Raw genomic sequence first — 14,590 nt, forward strand, 5'->3', positions numbered from 1 at the left:
GAAGCAAGCAGCCATCAACTAGAGCTTATCCATTTTGAAACAATTATGTTCTATTTTTATGAACAGAAAATTTGAAACTAAAGCCCCAAATACTCAAAAATTGAAAACTAGAAGATCAACATGTGCTCTGCTTCAAAGATGAAAAGAAAATATAAACTCTAATGAAAACAAAATGTATTATTGTATACATTAAGTTAATGTATACAATACATTACCATTTTTTTATGGCTATAGAGGAAGTATGATCACAGGCATACCCTTCTCATTAGCTCAGCAGTGTGTCACACACTGGTGTGGGTGATGATAATCACTGGGCTTCAGCAGTGTGTCACACACTGATATGGGTGATGATACTCAGTGGCCCTCTGCAGTGTGTCACACACTGGTGTGGGTGATGATACTCACTGGGCCTCTTCAGTGTGTCACACAGGATGTTTGTGATGATACTCACTGGGCCTCTGCAATGTGTCACACACTAATGTGGGTCATATTTGTTACTGAGTTCTTGCAGTGTGTCACATACATATACGGACGCTGCTGCTTACTGGAGCACTGCAATGTGTTACAGACTAATGCGGGATTTATTCCTCTTGGTGACTCTTTGGCGTGTCACACACTGATGTGTATGATGCTCCTCACTATGGCTCTTCAGTGTGGCACTGATGTGGGTCATATTCCTCACTGCAGCACTGATGTGGATAGTGCTGTTTATTGTGGCTCTGTGGTGTGTTACATTCTGATACAAGAGAACAACATTGAGAAAGCCAATATATTAGCAAATAAAACTCCAGAAAAGAGCACAGGCATGTAACAAAAGTACTGGAAAGTTCTATTGGTCTATTAATATTCTACAAAAACAGAAACAATTCTTGAAGATCAAAAAGTAGGACAAATTTATGTATAAATGATAGATCTGTGCTACAAATAGGAGGTTGGAGGTACAAGAAAATTCTAAGTCTGTTTTGTTTACATTAATAACCAACATTGCAAGAAAAGTAAATCTTATAAATTGAAGTTTCCTGACATTTTAACTCTATCTGGAATAATCAATGGAAAGTAAAAGTAATATACGAGTGACAATAGAAACAAAAAATACATTTAGTTTTTCTGCTAAGTGAAAGGAAATTCAATGATAAGAGGATATATAAAGGTGGAAATATACTACATTTATATGGAAATAAACAATAATCATCATGAGAATGAAATGTACTGTAGATAAAATTGAATTATGTGATATCAGTTGCAGAAAAAAAGAAGAAAATCAGGTTTAATAACATACATCATACGTGACAATGTGTAGGGGAATAAAATATAGTCACAGTAATACATTAATGTGGTGCTAGGTCATTCAACTTGTGTTGACAACCAGCTTACCAAAGGTGAGCACAGAAGGCTGAATGAAATTAATGCATTTAAACATGCATTTTAAACATCTTAAAAGTTATGAGTTTTGTCATCTGCATTTCAAAACGTCATCATAAATGAAAGCTATTTTTTATTATAACCTTCAATTTTGTTTCTAGATAAATTTTCTTGTGATATTTTAACATTGTGTTTTATACTCCGTTACAATGTTTTTTCCATTATACATTATATCATAAGACAAAGAAAATACAAAGTAAAATACCTTTATATGTGAGTAAAATATCCACATTTAACCAGAAATCTGAACTCTTAACTTTTTATGGTAGTTTATATTTTTAAGTAATTAGTTGAGTTATGATTGGGTGCCTGTGTATAGACCAGAGCACACATGGCAGTTATGGGACAACTTTTGGGAGGAGGTCCTCCCATTTGAGCTTCATGCATTAAATTCAGATCATCAGGTTTGGCAGTGAGTCTCTTTATGTGATGGGTCATTTGGCCAACCCATTATTCTAAACTATTATCATAAAAAGCTGTGCTGTACAAGCATTATTATGCCACAGTCGAGAATATGTATATAAAATTATACATATTATATTACTCATTCATATTTCTTTGTATACTTGGTGAACTGTTGCTAGAACTTTGGGATTTCTGGTTAAGTTTATTTTGTGCATTTGAGTACAGAATAAATTAACTATGTAATTTTTTATCATCAGAATAATAATCACTATTTGCAAAATACTCATGAATCAAAATTATTAAATCAAAACATTTTCTAAAGAGCTATCTGTATTTTAATTTCTGAGATCTATAGGTTTCATTAACCTCTGAAAAGTGACCAAAGCTACATATTCAGTTAATTTTTAGTTCTAGAAATACCTAGGGCCACTATTAAAAAAAACTCGCCTCACATTGAATAGTTTGTGAATAGTTTCTGAAGTGATAGAAAATGTGTGTAGTGGAACTTAGTAAAGTTTATAGTTATATGACTATTTTCTACTTGCGATGTATTAGCAGTTGATTTGCTGATGAAAATTTAATGTAATCATCAGCTTTTTATAATATAAATTATATAAAAGATGACATAAACTCAACAGCATATAGAAATACCCAAATATACAGCCTAATTCTACTGATAATGGCATGTGTTTACCCTAAGATTAACATACAGATAGCAGCAATTCTGAAGATGAATGAAGACACTGGCAAATCTCAGTCTCTTTGATCCTGGCTAGGTAATTTGTGAAATAGATGCAATTACACTTATTTTGGACACTCATTGACTGGAATTCAATAGATGATGTATACAAAGTACCTGGAGAAATTGATTCTAGCTCTGTTTTCATTCCTTTGAACTTTTGATGTTGAAGACATCAAACAGAAAATAAATGTAGAGAAACTATTAAACTGTACTCAATTTGGTGCACATTGTTAAAGTAGAGATGCACTAGTGGTGTCTTATGTGGAATTTTATGAAGCAGAAGCTGAAGATTTTCTAGGTATGAAGGGGAACTGGAAGGCAGGAATCAGACAGAGATCAAGAAAGTCTGAGGTCTAACTAATTCCAGCAGAGACACCTGCTGCCAATCTGTTGGAAAGACCTTTCAGAGATGGCCTCTTGGTGTTGAGGCAAGAGGCTACAACTTGGTAGTACGCTCCTGACCAGGTATTGGAAACAAGATACTCCACAGGAAAAGGGAGCTTGGAAGAGGCAGCTGCCATCTGATGGGGACAGTTTTCAACAAGTGCCTGTATCTCTCCAAACTCAGCAGAAAAGGCTCTGGAGGCTGAGGACTGCACAATTTGTGATGAACATGTGATTGGCTTTACACTGCTATAGTACAGCCTCACTCATATGAAAATAGTCCTTTGACTCCTGCATGTCAGCTAGCTTGTCACTATGATGTAAGATGATTTTATCTAATCAATGATATGACATAAGAAATGTCATTCTTTGTTGAGATACATAAGAGACACAATTTAGATCAAGTGCTCTAATAATTGTTCTTCTGATGTACATATTCCCATAAGTACATAATATTTTATAATCACTCAAAATTGAATGACATTTTTTTCACTCAGAAAATTCTAATGGAATACCGACCATAATTTGAATGTCTATTATTTTATTTAGACATCCAAATAAAAATGCACTCAAATTATCTATTATCTATCTATCTATCTATCTATCTATCTATCTATCTATCTATCTTTCATCTATCTATATCTTATGGAGATATATATATATATATTGACTGATTCAGGTAATATCTCTATTGTCATATTTCTTTGGACATCTAAACTGAAGTTTATCGAAAGATGACAGAAATTTCTAACAATCACCTTTGAATCATGAAGGTCTTCAATTCCTGTATATTCCTCTAGAGAATCTAACATGATGTTTTGTTATTAATAATGTACAGAACTTCTGAGATGGGACAATCCTCCACACAGGGCCACATGGAGGGGGCGAGCCTGAGATGACCACCAGTCTGGCGCTGCACAGGCCAACATGGGCAAATAATACCTGAACTGACTCTAGTGTCTAGTGTCACATTGCCTGGGTAAGAAAGCACTCCTGAGACAAGGCTAGACACCCAGAGACCCCAAGAGCCACTAAGGAGAAATAGAAGAGAAAGTTAAACAGAAGGATGGTGGCACAATAAAGACAGGCAGAACTGAAGACTCTAGAGTAGTGGGGAAGGGCCTGATGTGAGTAGCCAGTAATGCCACCTAAGACCATAGTGAGGTCCTGGGATGTGCTGTCCCTCAGAGTCATATATGTCTATGGCCCTGAAGCAGCAAGGGTCTGTTATCACCAAAGGCCAGATAGATGTCTCTGGTCTGGGCTGCTGCCTGGGGCCATGTTGCCATCCTAGGGTTCTTCAGAACTGGCCCTTGTTTGGGCATCTGGGCATCTTTGGAGAGCTGACCCAGAGAGCATGAGAACAGAAGAGCTGTCTCTGCCCTTTGCCAGCTGAAGTACTTAGCAGTGCAGAAATATGGACAGCCAGCCCTGCCTCTTGACTGGTATATGGTGGTGTGGGTAAGGTGCCTTCCCCTACCCTTACCCATTACCACCTATGTTAGACAGGAGAGCTGTCCCTGGGTCATGAGAATGGGAGAACTGGTCCTGTTTCTTATCAACTGCAACACTCAGGACAGCAGGCCCTGCACCTTGCCTGGGCAGCACAGTAGAGATGCCCTTTGCCATGGAGATTACAGATAGACCAGCCTAAAGGATCCTCAGAGGAGGAGAGCTGGCCCAGGTCTTCACCTGCTGCAACACAAATGACAAAGCCCTCTTCCTCACCTGGGCAGCACAGTTGGTGCGTACATAGGTGAGCTGGCCCTGAGGAAATGAGAATAGGAAGTCTGGTACTGCCCCTTGTGGGTTGTGGCTTTTGATGAGCTAGCTGAGGCTCTGCTGGAGAAAGCGCCCTGGTGGTGTAGGTGTGGGAGAGCTGGCAGGCTGACCTGCCTAGAAACCACTTAGGTCTGTATCCATGGCTTTGTGTTGGCCCACGCCAACGTCTACTCCACCCATGAACTGCTGGAGTGCATGAGGGAGCCAATTCTACAAATCCAAAACTACAGGATTTCTACGATGCAAGGCAACTACAGGATATTGCAGAGAAGTCCCAGTGAGGTTCCAGGATTGATAGAGTGCTCCAAACCTGAGGTCTAGGACTAGACTAATGACTTATTGCAATAAACATTTGCAAGCAAAGATGTGCAGACAAGAGGGTATATTGTAGGGCACACTGTGACATATCAGAGCTTCCACAATGAGATTTTTTTCTTTTGAAGGAAGGTTGTCAGTGGGGAGGCAGGTACAGCTGTACAGGGATATGAGTGAGATCGGGTTGCATAAGGTGAAATTCACAAAAACACCAATCAAAGTGTTTTAAAAGTGTGCAGGACTGAGGCTGTAGACATGGCTCTGCAGCTAATAACATGTACTGATCTTAGAGGACCATAATTCAGTTACCAGTGCCAACACTGAGCAGCTCTAAACACCTGGAAGTGCAGCTCTAGGAGCCAACACTCTCTTTTGGTCTCTGTGGGCACTTAAAACACAATAAATAAAGATAAAAAAAACACAGGATTAACATAGGTTTTTCTTGCTACAGTGAAAAAAGCTACCAGGACATGAAAACATGTTACTAAAATGAAAAGAATCTATTTGAGGGAAAGAGGTCACCTTGTAAAGACTGTGTACCACATGATCCTGACCAAATGATATTCTGGACATAAAAAACAAACAAACAAACAAACAAAACTCATGGGTCAGTAAAATCAGTGACTATGACTTATTGAGGAGGACTGGTCATCAAGCATGGGAGACTTAGGGCAGTGAAAGTACTCTGAATGGAATCTTGATGATGTGTAGAAGTCATGATGTAACTGTGAGCACACACAGTCTATGCAACTGCAGGAGCAAATCTAATGCAGAATGTGGATCTGACTGAAGACTGTCACTGGAGCAGGAGGGAAGAGAACAGATGAGAATGACCCATTTTCTGTGCAATTTCACCATGAAACAAAATCTGTTTTAAAGAGTATATATGCAGAGGTGTAAGAAGAGATAAGTGTGTCAAAGTATCCATGTGTGTATATGTTCACATGTATGTGGAAGACAGAGACTGACATTGCTCATGTTAGAGACAGGTTCATTGGGCAGGAAACACTTTTATTTAACTATACTGGCTGGCCCGCAGACTCCTGGGAATGCTTCTCTTTGCTTACCAACTTTGGAGTTGCCGATGCCTGTCATCATGTTTAGCTTCTTAGTGGGTCCTGGGGATTCATGCTAAGTTCTTCATGTTTACACAATGAACATTTTACCAATTGCGCCATCTCCTCCAGTCTCTAAATGATCCTAAATAGCAGAGCTAATTGTATCAAGCCTTCGTCTGATAGCCATGGAGAAGTCTCAGTTTTGTGTATAAGAAACAGGGTAGGAACTGATTAGCACAAAAGTCACAAGTGACCTGGGTGGAGTAAGGTGAAGCAAAAACATAGCAAACAGGTCTAGGTAATTTTAAAAATTTATTATTATTATTATTATTATTATTATTATTATTATTATTATTATTATTATTATTATTATTATTTTACTGAAAGCACATGACAGAACGTAAGGAATGGCTATCCTAAAAACACTAGGGTTTTAATTGAATCAGTTTTTATTTCCTATCTCTCTTATGTGCAAGCACAGTTGTTCTTCTTAACCTCTACCAAGTAGGCTAAATACTGATTTCGATTTACACCTTGGGATCCAGCATACACTGTAATGGTTTTTTTTTTTTAATGAGGATATCCTAGGGCTGAGCATCACTGAAATCTAAAATACACTGAGTGGTTCTTATAACTTACTCCTTCCTTCAGGACACACATGTTTTATGTGCCAGAGTCCCTCCAAATTTTAAATTGATAATAAAAAGTATTCTGGACATTCTCCACTGTTGAGTGGAGAAGGAGATCTAACTTTCACACAAACTCTGGTGCCCCATATTTGAACATGTCCCTTGGACGGAGATGCCTGGTGGCACTCAGAGGAAAGATAATAGGTCACCAAGGAGAGACTTGATACCGTATGAGCATATTCAGGGGGAGGAGGTCCCCCTCAGACACAGACTTAGGGGAGGGGAGGGGAGTAGGGGGGAAGTGGGAGGAAGGGAGGAGTGGGAGGATACATGGGATGGGCTAACAACTGAGATGTAATATGTATAAATTAATAAAAATGTATTTAAAAAATAAAAAGAAAAAAAAGTATTCTAGTTCTTTTTGTCCTACATCATTATATCCCTCTGTTAATCCTTATATTTACAATACACACTCCAGTTCCAGTTTCCTCAGAACCAGACCCAGCTCAGACTGAGGCCAGCTTCGCCACACATCCGTAGATAGCAGAGCACATACCGCTACCTTCAAAAGCTCTTCTAATTATGTGAGTCCTCAGCACTTGACTGTAATATCTGCTGGTTTCATAATCACGTCCACCTTCCTTTGAAGTGTAGTTTCAGACCAAATGAATGTAAATTATCTCTTCTAGAGATCCAGTGAATCATGGTGGTTTGCAGTGACCTGTATAGTAACCTAAAATGCCTTCAACAGCAATTACCTTCACAAAAAATCCCACTGATACATTGTTGAATAGTATATTGATTAAGGTATTTTGGGGGAATGCAACAGAATTTCAATTTTATCCATTCTCCTAGCAATAAAATTTCTCTGTTTGAACAGAGAAAAGCCCAACATTTTTCAATATGATTTTTTGGGAGACAGTAGGCTGAAGAAGTGCAGCTATTTACGGGGAGAGGAGATTCTTTGCTTGGTAGTTTGAACAAGTAACAGAGGTCTATGACCAGCACATGAGTCAGTCAAAACCATCGTTAATGTCTACATATACAAAAGAAAGGTACTGTCTATCATCCAAGCTAGTTGGGAGGAAATGATTAATAAAACCACACACATGTAAAGTCCTTAGCTAGATCTAACCCATAATAAGGGCACTGGTGTGATTATTTTAAAATATCAAATATGATGCAATTTATTCAAGGTCTTATAGTTTGAAAAAATTTGGTCATTGTTTGTGGCAGGATTTGGTTTGGGTTATAAGTATTGGGACTTTACTTATTTATACTGTAACACCTGAGATTTATCCTACAGAAGTTTGACTGTAAACTAAGGGACATAAAATCCTTAAGACCAGCAGTATAAGACTGAATTCTGTCATTCAAGGTGAGTTGATATAGAAGCTGGTGCTAAGTAACATATTTTTCTCAGGCAGTTCTGGGCAATGACTGGAATATGTATATTATATATAATAATGTATGTCTATTTGCTTTCTAGGTTCCTGCTATGCTGGTGAACATACTAGAGCTCAAGTCACAAGCTCTGTTTACAAGTTTTTGTATCTTAAATATTAATCTCAAATAACATCAACAATAAACTACATATTATACATTTGAAAGAGAAAATCTGAAATTCTTTCCAATAGAATATTACAGCATGTAACCATGCAAACAGGTACACAGGCAGCCACACACAAGTATGGACACAACACAGTTGAAGGAGTTTCTATTTTCCAAATGTCCCCTTATTCAGTAGTACAAAATGATATAACTTTATGCGGTCAAAAAACTACACACATTGATTTTCAGCCTTATGAATAGTCAGCAAAGATTCATATTTTATTCACCAAACAGGAATTTCTGATCAGACAACACATTGTAATTATCTTTCTAGTTATTACCTCTTTAGTTCCTCAAAGTACCTTCTCCATAAAAGTCCACTAATTTCTTCCACATCCTCTTATTTGCTAATTACCTCACATGAGTTTTGCAAAGCATTTAATCTTTAGAACTGTTTCTTCATACAGTCAACACCTACTTTAAAACAAGAGTGCCAAATGATCTAACAAACTATTAATTTTACTACTAACTTCAACAACATGCTTATTAAATTAGATACCTCTCTAAGAAAAAATATATACTAACCCAAGTCATTCACAGTCATACTAACCAACAGTATACTACACACCTGCTGCCTCAAACACTCAAAATCCCAGTTTCACACTAATACTGTAAGAACATTCATTTCTATCCATTTATATCAAAAGCAAACATCAAGAAACTCTATCGTTATATACACTAGAAAAGAACATCCATTTGTAAACCTATTTCAAAAGGAAACATCAGGAAACTCCTACCAACATTTTTCAAGTTCTAAAAATTTCCTTGTTGCCACAGTATAATACAGACACAATAAGCCATATTTCTCCTCTTACCAGGAGAAATGGCTCTGCTTAAGGAGACAACTTCCTGAACAGAACACCAACAGCCCAGGCCTTAAGGTCAACAATTAATAAATGAGACCTCATGAGGCTGAGAAGCTTCTGTAAGGCAGGAGACACTGTCAAGAGAAAAAAGCAACAGCCTACAGACTGGGAAAAGATCTTTACCAACCCTACATCTGACAAAGGTCTAATATCCAAAATATATAAAGAACTCAAGAAATTAAACACCACCAAACCAAATAACCCCATTGAGAAATGGGGCTTAGAACTAAACAGAGAATTCTAATCAAGATTTTAAATGACTGTTGGCTTTGAAACAGAGACTCATCTGTTCTACCTTCACATCTGCAGACACACCTCTGAAGCTGATGGTGTAAAACTGTGCATGCACTTCAATGGAGCTTACCACTGTCGCTCTTCAGTGTTCCATTGGTGAGTTGTTTCAGCCTCTTCTGGTGAGATTTGCCATTGTAATGAATTTGTGCTTGAACAGCTGAGTTCAGCTGAATGTTACACACACCGCACAAGGTGAAGTTCGGTTGCTTCTTTTCCCGTTCTGGTCTCTCTTCAAACTCATCAGACAATAATTCAGTATCACTCTCTCCATCTTGTGCACTTGTGAAATCTGGAGAAAGGGATGAGCAGGAAGTTGAATATCTAGATCCCCCAGCAAGGCATCAAATAAACAAGGCTCTAAGAGCTTGCACATTAAATTACCCCCTTTTTCTCATGTTGGTAGGTTGTATTTCCAATTCCCAAGGGGTGGGGAAGGTTGCCTTCCTAGTAGAATACAAATAGAAACCATTTGACTTGGTGCTGTGCTCAGGTGCTGTGTTCAGATTGCACACATCATCTTATTTCACCACCATAACAATGGAAGAGATATTTCAGTTGTCCAATCCCATAGCTGGGGAAGCTAAATGGTGGTTAAAAGACTAGCTTAAGGCCAAACAAATAATTCATGAGGCATAGTCAGAATAAGCATGTATTTTATGTACATGCCAGCCACTCTGTTCATTATACTCTTTAGAATATATAAATGTATTAGGTAATTTTTTTTCAATTTAGTGAAATAAAAGTTACTTAATTTCAGCCAGGTCTGATAGTACCAAGTATAAAATCTTAGCCACTGAGTAGGCTAAGACAAAAGATAGTAAGTTCAAGGTCAACCAGGACAACATGTTGAGATGCTCTCTCTCTGTCTCTGTCTCTGTCTCTGTCTCTCTGTCTCTCTGTCTCTCTGTCTCTCTGTCTCTCTGTCTCCCTCTCCCTCTCTCTCTCCCTCCTTCCCTCCCCCTCCCTCCCCCCCCTCTCTCTCAAAGTAAAAAGCAGGCTGGAGATGTTCAGCGGCAAAGCTGCCTGACATGCTTGCTCCCTATTTCCAGTTCCAACTTACCTTTAATTCTTTTCATTTTCAAATCCATTGCCATTATATGAAAGTGACCTATACCTACTTGGACATATTCCGTGCACACAAAATTGCTAAAACTGTATTAACACTCAGTGTTCTATATACTAGCACTGAAGTACAAAAGATGTACTAAAAATCCAAAATGGTCTCAGGCTCATAACTTCATAAGCACAGTGTAAAAATACATCATTGTTCTGTGATTTTTCTTGGAAAGCATTCATTATGTGTATTCACAATTTCAACTATTTTGGCCTAAAGACTGTAATAGCTAAGTGACTATAGCATCTTCTATTTACTCTTCATTTCCAAGTCATCTGACATCTTTCTGTGCTCTTGTTACAAGGACCTCAGGAGAACACACCTGCCCTAACTATGATCTCTCTATCTCATTTGGCCATATTCTTCAATGAATCCAGTTGTGGTGTTAAAAATGCTGGTGATGACAGAAGCCATTGATTCTCTCTCTCTCTCTCTCTCTCTCTCTCTCTCTCTCTCTCTCTCTCTCTCTCTCTCTCTCTTCTCTCTCTCTTTCATATGTTTCTCCTCATTTATTTTGTTCTGTAATTGTGGGTTTGAGATTGTCCAATGGAGCCTGGTGAGATTAGCAGAGGGAATAGCTGAGGACAGGTATTTCCCCTCTACCACAATCCATCAATAGCCTCAAATTCCAAGCTAAACATTATGAGCCTGTGATTTCTTTCCTTTTACTGGACCGATAACTTAATAAGGCTTGTCTTTGTGGACCTAGAGCAAGGAATTAACGTTGAGGTGAGCTAATGATTACAATATCTGTATGAAGTCTAGCTAATGGTGTTTCATACTTTATCTCCTTATCTTCCAACTCCTACATCCCTCCCTCTTCCACAGTGTCTCCTAGGCCAAAGAGGGGATGGTATACAGGACTTGTTTAGGTCTAAGCTCATATTTCTGTATCTTACACAGTCATGTATCCGCAGTCATCACAGTTCATTTTAAGGGTTGGTTTCTCTGATTAAGGCTGGAAGCTGCTTTTGTCTTTTGTGATAGCAGAGGTTTTTAAAGAGAAGTTTCAACCTGTGCCAGTTTATATGTTCCATGAATCAGCCTTCTGTCTCCCTATACTTCACACTGTTAGCCAGACAGATAGTAGCATACACTGGTGTCTCCCTGCCCCAACACACACCTATCATGGGGCCAGTTTTGAATCCATTCAGACACCAGTCAATTACTCCACAACAGTCAAGCCACCATTGCATAAGTGGACATATCTTCCTTTGCGAATGGTTTCTTATGCTCTCTTTATCCTGATCAGTCCTCTCCCCACCATGACTCCTATGTCTCCAGCTCCCTCACTGCCTGAACATTTACATCAACAGCATCCCCTCTCTTTACTCTCTTTCTATCCATTTGTACTATCCCTACTTTCTTAGTGTAATACTGCCTGCTGCTCCCTTCCTTGCTTCCTGGCTTGCACAGGTGCTTCATGATAGATGTACAATACTAGAGGGACAAAACTAGGATCCTTATATGAGAGAGACCATGCAGTGGTTTTATTTTGTGGCTTGTGTTAATGCAATCACGGTATTATCTTCCAATTTCATGCATTCCCCGAAAATTTCATGATTTTCTTTTTCCTTAAATGTAAGCAATCTCCCATTTTCTATGTGTTCTGCATCTTCACCATCTATTCATAATCCAACAAGCAATTATCCTGCCTCTATTTCCTTCATTTTTTAGGGCATCAACGAACATGCAGGCATTCTACACTGAAGTTTTCTTTATATACTTATTATTTAAGATATGTTAAACAATGTCACTTTAAATGATGTTAATTATTTGAAATAAAAATATAATAACATTGTTTTCCTTTTCCTTTCCTTCCTTCAACCTCTCCCATGAATTAACCTTGTTCTCTCTCTCAAATACATTCTCCCTAATTGTGTGATATACATTGCTAATATTTAAATACAAGCTGATAAGTCTGCATAATGTTACTTATATATGTAAGATTTAGGAGCTCACAACTTTATATTAAATAATTGATTGGGATGGGATTCAGATCCTCTTCTTCAAAGAAGACTATTCCTCGTGCTGTCAGCATTTCTTGATTGCCTGTAGTTCTTTGTCTTGCATTGGGCTTCACATGATTGCCCTCTTATTAAAAATGATTCATTAATTTTCTTATTTAGGGAATCTCATTAAAACAATATTGATGATATAATCGAAACAGTGAAAGAATCACATTTAAAATATCAACCTGTAGGCTTCCTCAAATAATGGTATAATACAAACATATTAGCTTTTCTTTCATAAATAAATATTTATTCATAAAATATTTAAAATATGTAAGAATTCTTTTGTATTACTTTAATATCTTAACTCTGTTGTCTTAAATATTATTCACTAAATGACTAAATAAATCACTCATCTATGTTATTGTAAATCCATTGAAAAGAGAATGGCAGCAGTGCATGATGATTCACTTCTAAAATCGTGCACTTCAGAAGCTGAGGCAGAAGGACAATCATGAGTTCTATTGAGTTAGCTTCTACTTAACAAAAGTAGAAAAAGTGGAAAACATTTTAACACCAGATTTTGTGTTTTATTTTAAGAAATGTGAATGAACCACAACCTCTGTCTATTCTATTTCCCCTTATGAACGAGCTTTAAGCATCATTCCTTGGGTACTCCTTGTTATTTATCTTCTTTGGGTCAGTGAATTGAAGTATGTTTATCCTGCACTAAATGTTTAAAGTCCATTTAAAAGTGAATGCATACCATGTGTTTCTTTCTGGGTCTGGTTTACCTCACTCAGGACGATCTTTTCTACTTCCACCCATTTGCCTGCAAATTTCATGATTTCTTTGTTTTTAATGGCTGAGTAGTATTCCACTGTGTAAATGTACCACAGGTTCTTTATCCATTCTTTGGTGGAGGGACATCTAGATTATTTCTAGATTCTGGCTATTACAAATAAAGCTGCTATGAACATAGTTGAGCAAATGTCCTTGTGTATGGTGGAGCATCTTTTGGGTGCATGCCCTGTGGAGAGTCAGAGCAAGAGGACAGAAGGCCTGCAGAGAAAAGAGAAACTGGGTGGGGGCATCTCTGTGACAAGCTAGAGACCAAAGTCAGCATAGGCTTTTGCAAGGATATGAGGAAGACATTAGCTGAGACTCCTACTAGCAGGGATCATTGAGACTGAAGAGGACACTATCTAACTAGACCAGACTACTAGTGGCAGGCAAAGAACATCAACTTTCCCACAAAAACTTTGATACCAAATGTACTCTGCTTACAAGACCTAACGGGATAAAGAGAGAGCAGATAGAACAGAGCTTGAGGTATTGTTCTATCAATGTCTGGCCCAACCCAAGACCACGCCATGAAAGAAAGCCAACCATTGACAATATTAATGCTACTCTACTATGCTTGCGGACAGGAACCTATCAGAGTTGTCATTTGAGAGGCTCCACACAACAGTGGTTTGAAAAAGATGCTGAGACTCACAGCCAAACATTGATTGAACCATAAAGCATCTTGTAGAAAAATGGGAGGAAGAATAAAAGGCCCTAGAGGTGACAAGAGCTCCAGAAGAAGACCAGCAGACCAACAGCCTAGAGGGTCCTGTGGAGTCTGAAGCACCAACCCAGGACTATGCACAGACTGGACCTGGGCTGTCTACAAAGATATAGTTGGTGGGCAGCTCCGGCTTTATGTGGGTCCGCAAGTAAAGGGGGACTGTCTCTGACATGGACTTTGTTGCCTACTTTCAATCACTTCCCTCTGATGGGAATGCCTTTCCAGGCCACAGGGAAGTGTGACAAACTCAATTCTGATGCGACTTGATGAGCTGGGGTGGATGGGTAGGGGGCTCCCTTTTCTGAGGAAGAGAGGAAGAGAGAGGAGGAAGGGAGAGTGGGACTGAGAGAAGAGTAGTGAGGGGCCACAACTGGGATGTAAAGTGATTAAATAAATTTAGAAATAAAGAAGTGTGAATGACAGGCTTAAAGCTATGTGAAGTACAC

At 38.4% G+C, this 14,590-nt stretch overlaps 1 protein-coding gene across 1 annotated transcript in view; it reads right to left on the reverse strand.

The window, feature by feature from the left end:
* Nucleotides 1-14,590, reverse strand: part of ZNF385D (zinc finger protein 385D) — an 897,446-nt gene that overhangs the window by 664,877 nt on the left and 217,979 nt on the right. The window contains exon 2 of the mRNA XM_084794479.1: nucleotides 9,579-9,797. Within this exon, the coding sequence (XP_084650605.1) occupies nucleotides 9,579-9,797 (219 nt within the window). The remainder of the gene's footprint in view (nucleotides 1-9,578; nucleotides 9,798-14,590) is intronic.

The sequence above is a fragment of the Acomys minous genome (assembly GCF_964271855.1).
Source record: "Acomys minous genome assembly, chromosome: 9".
NCBI classification, from domain to species: domain Eukaryota; kingdom Metazoa; phylum Chordata; class Mammalia; order Rodentia; family Muridae; genus Acomys; species Acomys minous.